Here is a 16,270-nt window from a genome sequence, read left to right as displayed (position 1 = left end):
TGAGGGGAGGTGAAGGTCAATATATCCCAGTCCCGACTTGTGTTTTTATCCAGTCATAGCTCTGGAAATAATATAGACAGCTCTGTATCTTAGTGTAATTTTTATAGGTTATATCATGTCTGAGATATAACTTTTTGAAGTGACCTTCACCTCCCCTCATTACTCTACATGTTACACAGCCCCGTACTCTGTACACAGCAACATTCAGTGAGAGGCGGAAACAGCTCTCAATACAGAAGCAATGGGAAAGAATAATGAGATGCAGGATTTCACACAAAGGAGGCAAAAAGTTGTACTTTTGATTGGAGAGCAAAGTTGGACTTGCAGGGCTTTGTGTCTATCCAAAAAAAGCGGATTCATGGCGGAGAGGCTACAAACAGACACCTTAAAAACCAATTGAAGCGAATGGGTTTTTAAACAGACCGTTTGCAAACCGTTCCCAATCTGTTTTCCTTCAATTTTTGTGGATTCACAGTGGAAAGACAGCAGGCGCAAGTGTGAATGCTCCCTGACAGAAAAAGACAACTGAGTTCTTTTTACGGTTTACCTGTATTGTAACCCCACTCACAATACACAAGTGAGGAATATGGGAGGGGGCATAGTGATCTTCCATAACCTTGTCACATTCATACTTTCATATATATATATATATATACTGTATACATGTACTTATATACTCGTGCCCATGGGCGTAACTACCGTAGAGGCAGCGGAGGCGGCTGCCACAGGGCCCGGGCCATTAGGGGGCCCGGTGACAGCCGCTACCGCTGCGTTTTTGTTTTTGTTTTTTTTAATTGGCTGTTATGGGCTCTATTTACTTGCCAATCCTGGACATAATACTGTGTGCAGGGGCCACTATGGGGACATAATACTGTGTGCAGGGGCCACTATGGGGACATAATACTGTATGCAGGGGCCACTATTGGGTATAATACTGTGTGCAGGGACCACTAAGGGACATAATACTGTGTGCAGGGCTTACTAAGGGACATAATAGAGTGCGGAGGAGGGGGTCGGTCGAGGTCTTCGGTGTTTGTTGGGAGGGGGGGCCATGTTAACAGTTCGCCATGGGGCCCCGCCATTCCTAGATACGCCACTGGGTGGTAGGTAGCGTTGGCACAGAAGAAGCCTTAAAATGAGTTAAAAAGCAAAGCTCTGAGCCAAATTTCTTCAGTAGAGTTAGTAATTGAGACCTATTTTGCGGTGTATTTAGTCCACAGACATTCCAAGATGTCACCCTGATAGTCGCCATGAGTGGTCACTGTGGATGGAATATAATGGAGCAATCAGGAGATTACATCATATACAGAATAAGTCGAATACCTCTGGACCGGGGAAATAGAAAACAAATAAACCAAACACACATTAACAGATCAAAAGTAGGTATGAAGGTGAACGGATAACTGGTCTCTGGGGGGGGAGGGGGGGATGCGGAGATAATGTAAGACCACGTACAGCACATGATCACCTGATCGTCAGTGCCGCCTGGAAAACCACTGCTTAGCAAACATTACCAAGTACGAAAATGTAAGTTAACGTCAATGGACTAGTAACCAAAGAGTCCCGATGAATGCAGTTGCATACGTCCATGCTAAAAGGCAAGAGACAGTTATATCATATAAACATAAAGACACAAAACATTAGACCGGTAGTGATATAGCATAGGGACTTCACAAAGGGAATCTTCTGATTCTCGCTGATTTCCCCTTAGACCATTAGACCATTGCTCCAGGGAGGGGAGTTTTGGGAATTTGAGGTGTTCATCTGTGACTGACAACCATGATGTGATACGAATAGGCTCAATGTGGAGTCATTCCCACGCAGCAGGTAAGTCATCTGGGACTCTGATGGTGCAGCGTCTACCCTCATATCGAAACTGAATTCCAAAAGGAATTTTCTTTCATCTCAGGTAGGAAGTAAGTGGTTTCAGCAGACGTCTCTTATATAAAGTAGAAGGAGCTAAGTCCTGGAATAGGAAGATAGGCTCGCAGTCTAAGGGAGGGTTCACACGGTGTAACGTGCCACGTGATGTGGCACGTCTATGCCGCGGGACCCTTTGCGGGCCGTACACGCTCCCATTGATTTCAACGGGAGCAGGGATCGTATGCGCCGCGCAAAATCACGGCCGCAAACTAGCGCGGCGCATACGATCCCCGCTCCCATTGAAATCAATGGGAGCGTGTACAGCCTGCAAAGGGTCCCGCGGCGTAGACGTGCCACATCACGCGGCACGTTACACCGTGTGAACCCTCCCTAAGGTAAAATCTTTATAGGACCTAGAGGCTTTGAATACAGCTTTCATATCAGTGTAGCAAAGTAAGGCACAAATTACATCCCTTGGTGGGTCACCAGTTTGTGGAGCAGGGCGCAGAGCCTTGTGGATACGTTCAATGGTAATGGAGACCGCTTGTTCCTCACCCAGGAGTTCAGTGAAAAGTTTTGCAGCTGCCTCAGGCAAGTCCTGGTGGGAGATAGATTCTGGTATACCTTTAAATATGATATTCTTACGCCTTCCCCTGTTTTCCTGGTCTTCTATTCTCTCCAAATCAATATTTAACGCATTAAGCTGCTGTTTGCAGCATGTTTCAGTTGCATTGCAAAAAGAAATAATGTCTGACTGCGTGGTTTCCGCCATGTCTAGACGTTCACCCATGTGGCTGACCTCAGCTTTAATATCACTCAGTTCTTTCATTACAGGGGAGAGGGCCTGTGCTAAAGCTTGGGATAAGACCTTTTTCAGGTAAGCACGGGAAATGGGAATAGAGTCATATGAATCCGATACCTCCATACCGCAGCTTGAGCCTTCCTGATCCGATTCCTCTGGGCCTTCCGGGTCTGTAGCAGGGGAGTGTATCGGCGCCATTTTGTGAAGGCGCGCCGGGGACGACAAGGCCTTCTTGTGGAGGAATGTATCAAGGTCCCCTGTTCCCTTCTTGGATTTCGGGGTCTCCGGTCTATCCCCTACCTTCTCCTTAAGCAGTTTAACCATTTTCGGCCAAGGTGAGAGCTAAATAGGCTGGTTTTCCAGGCGAGCAGACAGGAGCTCCATCACTAAGCGGCCATCTTGTTCAGCGGTCAGGCTCCGCCCCGACTAATTCTGTATTATATGTGTATCATATCTGAATCAAGATCACCAAGATCACACGAGACACACATGACCAGCAATGAAGATATTTTGAAGGGAATCTGTCACCAAAACCCAACATACAAACTGTTAGGATTGTGCAGTAACTGCGGCCATGATCTGGGCGTCGCTGTCTGTTCCTCTGCACAGTCCAGGGCTGCAAGGGTTAACCTGCCTTGCAACAGCTGGGCGTGGTCGACTGGTTGATGGACTGTTGTGTCGACCTATGGACGCTCGGATTGGGCAGCTGGGCTGCCGGTGACCGTCCCTTGCCTATATAAGGGGGCTGGTCTGGACGCCTGGCACTCTATGAAACGATGTGTGTGTGTATGTATGGGTTCCAGCCTGTAAACATTATTGGCCCTAGCTAGTAAATTGCCCCTGAGCTAGCAATGCCATTGTTAGTCAGGCAGCATGCTGCCTTGTGTGTGTGGTGTAACTCAGTAGGGTCAGCTAGCAATACTTCTCAGACATGGTGACTGGGAGTGGGCTTGGCAGTAGTTGCCTGGGTGGAACAACTGCACACAGGGTTTACATGGTCTCTGGCTAGTCCTGGAGTTCAGGCTAGCCAGTTTGTTTATTTGTGCGGCTGCTCTGACTGCACAGGACTCTGTGACTGGTAACAGAGCAAACCTGGTGGTTTAATTTAGTTGGCAGTGACATCAACTGTCAGTCACTGTTCACACCATGTTTTTAGTAGTCATAGCCCAGAGGGCTCCGCAGGGTTTTCATTTTAGTTTTTTTTTAATAAACCCCGCTGACCATAACACAAACCCAAATCAAGTGGTGCTTTCCTCTTGTACCTCTGTTGCTGCAATATTGCTGTCTTTGTAAGTAGGACCTCTTTGGAGCAACAGCTACACTCTCATTGCTCCAAGGAGTTCATTTTCATATTGACATAAACAGTAATATCTCAGCAATGGAGGAAGGGGAATACACCATACTGATTCAGGTGACCCTAACCTATCTATCTGGGGCTGAGTTGATATGCTGGGCTCTGGTGACAGATTCCCTTTAGTGGGAAGTCTAATGGAAATTCCTTCCCCTAGGATGTTGTGTGCTCTTCTTGTACTGCTTATTAATTGATGAAATAGACTTTAATTGTTGGATACAATGTCTTGATACCGTCGATAAAACATGTTCATATTTGTCTTTCCACAGAAACCTTTCCTGGCACCATGATCATCGCCAATCCCACCATATTGGTTCTGTCTATCCTTTTAGGCCTTCTTATTGCCCTATTTTTCTATAGACAGAAAAGAAATGCTCATTCTAAGCTGCCCCCTGGACCTAGACCACTGCCCATCATTGGGAACCTGCACATGCTAGACCTGAACCGACCGTATCAAACCCTTCATCAGGTAACAGACTGTATGGCTATTGTATCTTAAAGGGTTCTGGTTCTGTCTCCTTGAAACTTGTACTACATAGAGTGAATATTTAAAGGTATTGACCATTTCATGTCGTTTTTTTTGGGGGGGGTTTTGGCGGATCTTTTGTGGCTCTGAGTAGGGTTCCTCAAGCAGGATATATATAAACAGGTTGTAGGTGATCAGATTATCTTGCAAATGGACACCAAGAAGAAGTGTCAAGACTATCAGACTCTCCTGCTTCACTTTTGCAGCTCTCTAAGAAGTACGGACCAGTGTACACAATACAGATGGGAGGAGAAAAAGTTGTTATGCTGTGCGGATACGAGGCAGTAAAAGACGCCCTTGTCAATCATGCAGATGAATTTTCAGGAAGACCAGAAATACCACTTTTTGATGATATAGTAAAAGGACGTGGTAAGGATCGTATGGTTAGTGCTGAATGGTTTAAAGGGGTTTTCTCATCTCAGGATTTCACCTGCCCTCCTGTCTCCTCTCTCTTTCACTTCCTGGTTTTCATCTCAGTCCAGCAGCATGCTTACCAGGACTCAAAGACTAAAATCAGAAGGAGAGTAGAAAATATGTGGCCAGCAGCTGGGACTTTGTTTTAAGCCCGACCTGAGATTAGTTCTGTAACCTACGCAACCAGCTGCAAACGCTGAGGAGAGAAATTTAGCTGTATCTGGTGAGGAGCGAGATAGATAAGGTAGTGTATTGGGTAAAATGCATTAGACAGCATAAGCTAAGTCTTAATATGATCCTTGAGATGGGAATGCCCCTTTGATCTGTATCCCTTGGTCATTTCTATTCTGACACAGGTAACTACGTTAAAATCATTAAAATTGAATTTTTTTTCTGCCTACCACATAGGAATAGCCTTAAGAAAGGCTATTCTTCTCCTACCTTTAGATGTCTTCTCCGCATCGCCGTTCGGTATATAATCCGGTTTTTGTCAACATGCAAATGTGTTCTCTTTCAGCACTGGGGGCAGTCCTCAGCGCTCAAACAGCAATGGGGGCATCCCCAATGCTGCAAGAGAACTCTCCAGTGCTGTCTCCATCTTCTTCAGGAACGGGTCTACTTTGCGTCTTCTTCCGGCGGTGGCTTCAAACTTCTAGGCCTCGGTAAGCCTACTGTGCACGCCTGCCAAGCACAAGAAAATGGTTGCTTACAATACTGTTTAAATGGCCATTTTCTAGTGGCTGACGGGCATATGCATTCGGCTTTTCCCTAGGCCTGAGACCTAGAAGTTTGAAGACACCGCCGGAAGACCCATTCCTGAAGAAGATGGAGGCGGCGCTGGAGAGTTCTCTCGCAGCATTGAGGACACCCCCAGTGCTGCTTGAGCGTTGAGGACTGCCCCTAGTGCGGCGAGCTAACTCATTTGCATAATGACAAAAATCGGATTATATACCGAACGGTGGCGCGGAGAAGACATCTAAGGCTATTCCTACGTGATAGGCAGAAAAAAATCAGTTTTAATGATGGGATCCCTTTAAAGTAAACACAGTACAAGCCAGAGAGACTGACCCATGAGTATAAGGGTCTGCTCTAATTTATTTTTTTTTTAATAGTCACTCATTTATTGGTTTCCAGTTTCTTAAGTTCCTATTACAGTGACTTTCTTCTTGTGACACTTCTTCCCATTCCTGACCCAGGATGACCACAAGAAAAATTGTTAATCGGAACTTTATAATCCTACAGTAAAAGGCACTGATTAGGTCCGTGGGGTCTAAAATTTTGAAACTTCCACATCCCAAGTAACTTTAGCTTGACTTTATTCTAAAATGTGCGATTCTAAGAAAACTTTAGATAGTCAAGGCACAATATTTCATCAATGAAAACTTTTGACACTGCGCTCTAAATAAACCAGAAATATTGGTCGCCATCTTGTAAATCTCATTATTTTTCACTCATAATTTGACACCCTCAGGAGTTATTCTTGCTACTGGTGAAAACTGGAAAGTGATGAGACGGTTTACTCAGTCAACACTTCGAGATTTTGGAATGGGGAAGAAAACCATCGAAAACAAGATTTCTGAAGAAAGTGATTTTTTGGTACAGAAGTTCAGATCTTACAAAGGTAGGTCGTCCAATCCAACCTTGTTCATAGCCATTCACATATCTTACATTTAGGAAATACTAAGGCTACATGAGCGGGTGCGGGGTACGGGCCAGTAAAAATGGCATTGATGGCTCTTCACTACGGCCAGTATGACTGTGTGTATGGGCCCATAGAAAGGAGTGTATCCATACTTTGATCCTCAATTCCGAATCTGAAAAAAAATTGATCATATGCAGGAGACCTTAATGGTTAAGTCTTCTATCTCACCCCAATGCTTTACTTACATCAGTACTGCTCAGTATACTTCTATGATGGACTCCATCTTGCTTTTGAGTGAGATAGGTTCCACCCACACGGAAGAAGTTGGCACTGATTCTGGCGTGGAACCCATGTCAGAATCAGCGCTGGAAAAGACTCCCATTGACTTCAATGGGTTCTGTTTTCCGTACGGAACCCATTGAAGTCAATGGGAGTCTTTTTTTTTTTTTTTTTTTTTTCTCAGCGCTGATTCTGACGCGGGTTCCATGCCAGAATCAGCACCAACTTCCGCTGTGTGAATGGACCCTAAGAGGGAAAAATCTCCTGCTTCCTCCATGTGCTGTCTATGGGAGATATCAATGTAGCTGGTCCTCACCCACTAGCACATGAATAACTAAGAGTTAGAGACTAAAAATGAAAAAACTGCTAAAAACATGTGATTACAATTTATACAGTGCCATGCAAAAGTATTCACACCCCTTGAACTTTTTCACATTTTGCCACCTTACAACCAAAAACTTAGAGTACCTTTTATGTCCTCGAGCACATGCGGTTTTATATACCACTAGAAGGCTGACAGTACACAATTTATAGTTGTCCTGTGGACAGATTTGCCCACCTGAGCTGTGAATTTCTGCAGCTCCTCTAGAGTGACCATGGGCCTCTTGGCTGCTTCTCTGACCAGTCCTCTGTTTGATGTACCTGTTTAGGTGACGGCCATGTGTTGGTAGATCTGCAGTTACAGAATTTTTTCTCCATCTTTGGATGATGGATTGAACAGTGCTCCTTGGGATGCTCAAAGCATGGGATATGTTTTTAGAACCTAACCCTGCTTTAAACTTCTCCACAACTTTAACTTTGTCTTGTCTGGCGAGTTCCTTGGTCTTCATGATGCTGTTTGTTCACTAGTGTTCTCTAACAAACCACTGTTAATGTTGAGTACACCCTATTGTTCTGTTCAGTATGTTACATGCTCAGTAATTCACTGTTTTGGGTTTGGTTTCAGCTACAGGGCTGTCTGTTTAATGTGTAGGGCTTTACGACCAGGGACTGCTGTACCAGGTTCATGATTGTTCACAATCTCATTGGGATGTGAAGGTGCTGGACACTGTATCACATACAGAGCTAGAGTTTTGGGGTCCTGTGTTTATTAGTTTTTAGTTTAGTGCGCCCGGCACTCCATTATGCAGGTTTCCGTTTCCTGCATAAAACAGAGCAGGAGACGGAAACCTGCAGGACTCTTTCTCACCCATTCATTTGAATGGGTTTGAAAGCTGTCTGGCCGTGAGTGTTTTATGCTCTCCGCTGCGAAACCGTGTTTTTTAATCTGGACACAGTCAGACATGCAGTACTGTCTGGATTTTAAAAAAAACTGTTTCGTGGCGGAGAGCATAAAACGCTCACGGCCGGACCCGGTCTGTGGTTTCCAACTTCTGCATGCAAGAAGAAAGAAACCACAAACGGAGACCAGAACACAGGTGTGAACCTAGTGTAATAGTAAGATATTTCACACCGGTAGTTATTTGAGGCAAAGATTTGAACGTAACAGTCATGGCGGAGTTTGGTTATGAGTCAAGGCTGAGAGACCGTGATGTTCAATGTGAAAGAGCTGGGAGATGACAGTCCATGAAGACTACTCTGCAGTGCACATGATACAGTCTGTGCTCGGGTCTAGAGCAAGTACATGAGACAGTCATAGACCTGCAGCCGGAACCTGCTTATTGTTTGCAACTTACGAAGGCAGATCCTTGGTGTATTGGCGAAGACGTGTTCTTCAAGTAAATGATGTGACACCCATTGGTCTGCCTTTTACCTTGCAACTTCTACAGAGTCTGTGTCTACTTTACAAGCTTAACCTGAAAAGTCCTCCAAAAATGTAGCTACATGTTAATGGATGTCTCTATGACCCGTGTCTTTTCATGTATTTCCAGGAGAGCCCTTTAATAACATCATGATAATAAACGCTGCCGTAGCCAACATCATCGTCTTCATCCTACTGAGTAAACGCTTTGACTATGAAGACCCCACACTTGTGAAGTTATTAAAGATGAATTATGAAAATGTTCAACTGTCTGGAGGAACAATGGCCATTGTGAGCAGCTCCATTCCATATTATATGTAAAGGGGTCTTATGGGAAATGATAGATGGAACGATAGATGGGCTATCCTTAGGACATCTAATGTGATATTGGTTAGGCAAAACTTACAAACATTAAGGTGTTTGCAAAATACAATCAAAAATATCCATTTACATAGCCAACCAAACTAATATAAGGCTTGGGTCTCACAGAGCGATCTCTTTACAGTTGGAATTATTGGGGGGGAACCTACTGATGGACGCGAAGTGTTGGAGTTGGTGGAGGTGGTGAAGGGTGTTCTTAAGCAGCCACAGAGTAAGCCAAGCCCAGTGTAGGACAGTAAGGGCCCTTGACAAGACAGTCAGTCTGCACCTCCTAACAAGGTGAAATACAGATGCATCCACTCTTACATTTTCTTGACTTTGGTTTAGTACAAGTGCAAATTATTGTTAAGATATAAGAGCCACTGAGTCAGTCACCTGGAAGTGCCCCATGTATAGCCATCTACATTTTACCACTAGGTGGTGAACTATTTTTTTTCTCTTCTATCCTAGACTGATATATACTACAAAACACTGTATGAGAGGTGCAAGGTTGATATGGGTTTTATAGTAGTAGAAATAAAAGTATATTAGTAAGTTGCTGGTCCTCCTACATCCATACATCATATTTCTCCCCTTGCAGCTTTATAATACATATCCATCTGTGATGAAATGGTTTACTTCAATCAAAGATAAGATGGCTAAGAATGTAGTGGAAGTTCATGGGTTTCTTCAAGAGACATTCACCAACCAGAGGAAAGAATTAGATGTCAATGACCAGAGGAACCTTATCGATGCATTCCTGGTCAAACAACAAGAGGTAACAAACACTAAAACATGGTTACATTGCAATGTGTTATTTGTTACTTGTTTCACTTACCACATTAGCTTCAGGGTCTAGTGTCTTCTTTACATGTGATATATTTTATATTTTAGGAAAAGCCAAATCCTGAACTATACTTCACCAATGAAAACCTAATCATGCTTGTTAATGACCTTTTTGAGGCCGGTATGGAGACAACCTCAACCACTCTGAGATGGGGTCTTCTGCTGATGATGAAATATCCTGAAATCCAAAGTAAGTGACTAACCTGTATGTGGAGGTATATCTCCTGTATCCTATCAAGCAGTGACCTGGGGATAACGAATGTCATGACTCACTTCCACTTTGACATAACTTTGGCTATGTTTGCCTTAGGGCTCGTTCACATGGAGTAAACGTAGTAGGCAATGTGCCACGTGTACGGGACGTTTGCGCCACGATTTTGACAGTGCATGTTTGCGGTCGTGTTAGCGCCATGTTAACGCGCGTTTACGCGACCGCAAACATGCACCGTCAAAATCGCGGTGCAAACGTCCCGTACACGCGGCACATTGCGTGCCACATTTACTCCATGTGAATGAGCCCTTAGAGAGCTAGAAATTGGATAGATAGGTTCCTAGGAGCCCTGACAGTATTCTACACTGTTTTATAGATAGCTCTAAGAGTATTCCGCACTATGTTTTATAAATAGATTCCTAGGAGCCCTGAATAGGAGCCACAAAATAGGACAGGAATCAGATTTGGTCGTATGCAAGTAGCTTAAGAGTGTTCTACACTGTTTTATAGACAGGTTCCTAGGAGCCCTGACAGTATTCTACACTATGTTTTATAGACAGGTTCCTAGGAGCCCTGACAGTATTCTACACTATGCTTATAGATAGGTTCCTAGGAGCCCTGACAGTGTTATACACTATGTTTTGTAGATAGGTTCCTAGGAGCTCTGTGAATGTGCTACACTAAGTTAATTTAAGTTGTGTTTTGTACTGTATTTGTTTGACCCAAAACAAATGTGTGGGATGAGTCTCTGAAACCGAAACAAATCTTGAAAGGGTCATCTCAATGTTTCTCTACAGGAAAAAACATCAAAAAATTTGTGACAATAGCAGAAATGAATGAACAGTTGGGTTACGTGATGCTTGCACTATCCGGTGATTTCACTATAATCACCACACAAACAAAAGTCTTAAGACTGAACGTGATCAAAGTTAATGCTTTATCAGGTTGTTCAATGATCTTTTTCATTCCTAGATTTGTTTTTCTTTTGAAAATAGAAAAGGTCCAAAGTGAGATTGAGAAAGTTATTGGGTCGGCTGAGCCCCAAGTGACTCATCGGAAAGAGATGCCGTATACTGACGCCGTCATCCATGAGATTCAACGCTTTGGAAACATTGTTCCAGCTAACCTTCCCCATGCTACTACTCAAGATGTGAACTTCAGGGGATATCTTCTACCCAAAGTAGGTAAAATGGAAATATGGAGGCTTATTAGTCTTTCTAAAGTACAATAGCATGTGGATTGTGTAATAGGGCGATTTGAGACACCAAACCTCCAGCCCATAAGGATCCATGGAAGGTTTAGCGCCCTAAATCACTGACAGGTTCTCCTTAAGTCCTATTGGTAATATGATTACGCCTATGTTGACCTCCAGGGCACCCATGTGATCCCGCTGCTGACCTCCATACTCTTTGACAAGGATCATTTCAAAAAAGCGGATGAGTTTTATCCAGAACACTTTCTGGATTCCAGTGGAAATTTTGTAAAGAAAGAAGCATTCATGCCATTCTCAGCGGGTGAGTAATTGTATCTAGAGATGAGCGAACACTGTTCGGAACAGTCGTTCCGAACAGCATGCTCCCATAGAAATGAATGGAAGCACCTGGCATGCAGACTTTGCTGGCGGCTGGCCGCTTAACCCCCCGCGAGCCGGACGCTTCCATTCATTTCTATGGGAGCATGCTGTTCGGAACGACTGTTCCGAACAGTGTTCGCTCATCTCTAATTGTATCCAGGGTCACCTTTGTGATATCTCAGCAATGGAGACACCGATTCACAATGAGGAAAACAAATGATTGATTCAGGCGATTGTAACCTATCTACCTGCAGAGTGGGTTTGATATTCAGGGATCCGGTGAAACAATCCCTTTAAGACCACTAATTGGTTTCCAATGGTATTCAATTTTTGGATATATGGCATCTGTGTAAGGAGAGGGTGGCTTTGCCTCTTTTCCATTTTTAAATGTCATGGATTATGGAAATGTTTATATTGGATTGGCCCACTCATGATATTGTAGCACCAGGCTGACCCGTCTTTTTATATAGTCTATATTGGAAGCCATATTTTCACATACATTTTCCCTTTCATCTTTCATTGCTGTAGGGAAGAGAAGTTGTGCCGGAGAGAACTTGGCCAAAATGGAGCTGTTCCTGTTCTTCACAAAACTGTTGCAGAACTTCACGTTCCAGGCTCCTCCTGGGGACACTCTAGATCTCACCCCTGCTGTTGGATTCACAGCTTCACCAATGCCCCATAAGATCTGTGCTTTACCCCGTGTGTAACTGAGACCTCTGGTGTCTGTGGTTTCCATTAAGAATTGCAATTGGTTCATCTGACCACAGAACAGTCTAGATACACATCACACAATAGTAGCGGTGGCCGTGGTTCTAGTACTGCACACTTTGTTAATGTAATAAAAGAATCTCCATTATTTTTGCAGGACTTTTTGTGTGTTCACTGAATACATTTTAACCTACAAAATATTAAGGATTAGGAATTTCATGGGTTTTTTTTGCTCTGGTTTGATGTCTGGTCCACACACAGTGTGAAGGAGGTGGAGAATTGTTGTTCTGAATTAAATCTTTGAATGTCCTGCAGTCTGATACACGTGGCCAAAGCTGCCTAGGGCCGACCACCACTGCCACCAGTCTGTCAGACATGTCCTGTGGCCTGGTCCATCATATTCGTCCTTGCCACACTGCTACACATATTGCCATGACCACTGCCACTCGGATAGACATGTCCTGTGGCCTGGTCCACCATCACATTCCACTATAGCACGATATTGGTATAAAGACAAAACACACAAAAAAAAATTCGATTTCACATCCGCTGCCATCATGGGATAATATTTGGTGGCTTTTTTTTTATTTTTGAAAATTCAATTCTTCATCACATTCTAAGTGTCTGGCACAAATTGGTCTCCCAAATAACAAAGCTTCTGTAGCACTTACAAGCCATAAAAATCGGGTAATTTTTCTACAAAACCATTTGCAATATAACTGCTGTGTGTGTGAAAAACCAGACATGCACATTTTCTTGCTAAATTGGGTAATGTTGGAGCATTTTAAATGTGCAAAAGGGAGTTTTAGCCCCTTGTATGGTCAAACTCTGAGCTTGTATTCTCAACTTACCATTCATTTTCTATAGATACATTCACTTTGATGTAACTTCGGCTGTGTTTGCCTTAGAGCTAAAAATTGGATAGATGGGTTCCTAGGAGCCCTAAGAGTATTCTACCCTATGTTTTATAGATAGGTTCCTAGGAGCCCTGACAGTATTCTACACTATGTATTATAGATGGGTTCCTAGGAGCCCTGACAGTATTCTACACTATGTATTATAGATGGGTTCCTAGGAGCCCTAAGAGTATTCTACCCTATGTTTTATAGATAGGTTCCTAGGAGCCCTAAGAGTATTCTACCCTATGTTTTATAGATAGGTTCCTAGGAGTCCTGACAGTATTCTACACTATGTATTATAGATGGGTTCCTAGGAGCCCTGACAGTATTCTATAATGTGGTTCTTGCTGAACGTGCTCGCCCCTGAATGAACTAGGAATCAGACGCAAAACAAATCATGAGAGGTTCATCCATCTGTTGTTGTACCCACTGTTGTATTATCTACATATATAACCCCCACCTCCGTATTGTCATGTTTAGTGCTATACAGTCATACAACCTAGGCAATTCTTATCTCCAACAACCTTCACCCCCCCATTGTGTTTATGCCTTTTGTATTCCCTGAACCCCTCTTATACTCTCACCCCCCACATTCTTGTTTCTTTATGGTGTTATACTACCAACCTAAATGGGCATGTCAGAAGTTCGCCACGGGGCCCCGCCATTCCTAGTTACGCCACTGTTACTGTGTATGGAGTATGGGGCTGAGTAACATGTAGAGAAAATGAGGGGAGGTGAAGGTCAATATATCCCAGTCCCAACCTGTGTTTTTATCCAGTCATAGCTCTGGAAATAATAGACAGCTCTGTATCTTAGTGTAATTTTTATAGGTTTTATCATGTATGAGATATAACTTTTTGAAGTGACCTTCACCTCCCCTCATTACTCTACATGTTACACAGCCCCGTACTCTGTACACAGCAACATTCAGTGAGAGGCGGAAACAGCTCTCAATACAGAAGCAATGGGAAAGAATAATGAGATGCAGGGTTTCACACAAAGAAGGCAAAAAGTTGTACTTTTGATTGGAGACCAAAGTTGGACTTGCAGGCCTTTGTGTCTATCCTAAAAAAGCGGATTCATGGCGGAGAGGCTACAAACAGACACCTTAAAAAACAATTGAAGCGAATGGGTTTTTAAACAGACCGTTTGCAAACCGTTCCCAATCTGTTTTCCTTCACTTTTTGCAGATTCACAATGGAAAGACAGCAGGCGCAAGTGTGAATGCTCCCTGACAGAAAAAGACAACTGAGTTCTTTTTATGGTTTACCTGTATTGTAACCCCACTCACATTATATAAGTAAGGAATATGGGGGGGACATAGTGACCTTCCATAACCTTGTCACTTTCATATATATATATATATATATATATATATATTGAGAGAGGGGGACATAGTGACTTTCGATAACCTTGTCACTTTTATATATATAAAATTTATTTATTTGTGTGAGAGTGAAGGGAAAGGTCTGGGAAGACAGGTATGTCCCAGCCAGTCAGCTAAAGGGTGTTTGGTAAAGACTCACACCAGGGAGGTCAGCTGACTAATCAGGCCCTAATAATAACAGTCTGAGTGTGAAGACTAGCAGGGTGGCACCACACTGACAGAGCTGACCTGTCCAGACCGGACCTCCAAAGCAGGTACTGTGCCACCCGTTGTTATTGCCAAGGTGGGAGACTGGTAGCCAGTCTCCTGTATAGTCAGGGAAAAGTTTCCTTACGTTTAAGTTAGTTTCTCAGCCGAGAAGGGTTTTGTTTTTGTTTTAGTTTATCCTGTGGCTTTGCAAAAGCAGTGTATGCGCTACATGTGAATAAAGCCTGAGCCTGTGTACAATCTAGTGTCTGTGTCCCTGTTTCCTGCACTGTTACAAGCATCTACCTGAGCGATTCCCCACAATATATATATATATATATATATATATATATATACAGTATATATAAAAATGTATATACTCACGCACTTATTTATATTTATACTTATATTTATTTTATATATACTCTTGTACACTTTTATACTCTTATACACATATTTATATACTCCTCTACACTCATATATACATGTACTTATATACTCGTGCCCACATTTATACTCATAGATGGATTATAGATAGGAGGGGATACGAACTTTTACTTTGTTTGCCGCGTGGTATTTGATTGGAATCGAATACCTCGAACGGCCTGATATTTGATCGAATGCTTATTTGATCGAACGGCGCTCGCTCATCTCTAGTTATTACATGTTAGTTTATCCGCTCCTTTATGTCTTACAGTGTCCATTACTAACATGCCAGCTAGGTAGGACAGATCTATCAGGAATGTTTGATATCATTGTCCAAGGACTTATTTCTTGTAGTGCCAGTTTCAATAAAGTTGCGATATATATATATGTTTAGATACTGTTGTACTCCTGTGACTCATTCTACTCTGGGTCACCCGGGGTTATTTTAACCCCCACTGCATGTCGGCCGCTCCGGCAGGTCATAGTGCAGAGACAGAAGAGCTGACATCAGGCAGTGTCACTAGATAGTGGCTGCCATCGCTCCTTGTCTTTTTCTTTTGCAGACTCCCTGACAATACATGTACAATGCAGAAACGCGTTGGACAGGGATAGTCTAGAGACAATTTACATTAATAAAAAGAGAAATTAGATTTAGCTACATAGGGACTGAGCAGATGTGACGGACACCTACATCTGGTATCTGATACCTACAGCTCCATGTTATCGTCTGTTTTTAGCCCTTGAGGATTCAGTCTATGATACAGGTGGCTATAAATAGTCCGGGCAATGGACCAGCAGTCGGTAGTAACAGCTGAGAAAACCGCACCGCTTCTATTGTCGCAACAGGACAATAGAAGCACTGGACCCTGAGGTACACCACTTATTTCACAGGATCAAGAACTGAGCCCTGGGGAACATTACTTATACCAGAGGACCAAGAACTGAACACTGGGGTACACCACTTATACCAGAGGACCCAGCACTGAACAATGGGGTACACCACTTATACCAGAGGACCCAGCACTGAACAATGGGGTACACCACTTATACCAGAGG

At 43.3% G+C, this 16,270-nt stretch overlaps 1 protein-coding gene across 1 annotated transcript in view; it reads left to right on the top strand.

Annotated features, from left to right (window-relative positions):
- LOC142198270 (cytochrome P450 2K1-like) overlaps nt 1-12,315 on the top strand; it is a 70,840-nt gene extending 58,525 nt beyond the window's left edge. The window contains exons 2-10 of the mRNA XM_075269227.1: nt 4,286-4,485; nt 4,749-4,911; nt 6,428-6,577; nt 8,749-8,909; nt 9,580-9,756; nt 9,873-10,014; nt 11,031-11,215; nt 11,408-11,549; nt 12,137-12,315. Coding sequence (XP_075125328.1) covers nt 4,303-4,485; nt 4,749-4,911; nt 6,428-6,577; nt 8,749-8,909; nt 9,580-9,756; nt 9,873-10,014; nt 11,031-11,215; nt 11,408-11,549; nt 12,137-12,315 — 1,482 coding nt within the window. The 5' untranslated portion in view covers nt 4,286-4,302. The remainder of the gene's footprint in view (nt 1-4,285; nt 4,486-4,748; nt 4,912-6,427; nt 6,578-8,748; nt 8,910-9,579; nt 9,757-9,872; nt 10,015-11,030; nt 11,216-11,407; nt 11,550-12,136) is intronic.
- The last annotated feature ends 3,955 nt before the right edge of the window (nt 12,316-16,270 follow it).

Source organism: Leptodactylus fuscus, chromosome 3 (assembly GCF_031893055.1).
Source record: "Leptodactylus fuscus isolate aLepFus1 chromosome 3, aLepFus1.hap2, whole genome shotgun sequence".
NCBI classification, from domain to species: Eukaryota; Metazoa; Chordata; class Amphibia; order Anura; family Leptodactylidae; genus Leptodactylus; species Leptodactylus fuscus.
This window is presented reverse-complemented; position numbering and strand designations above follow the sequence as displayed.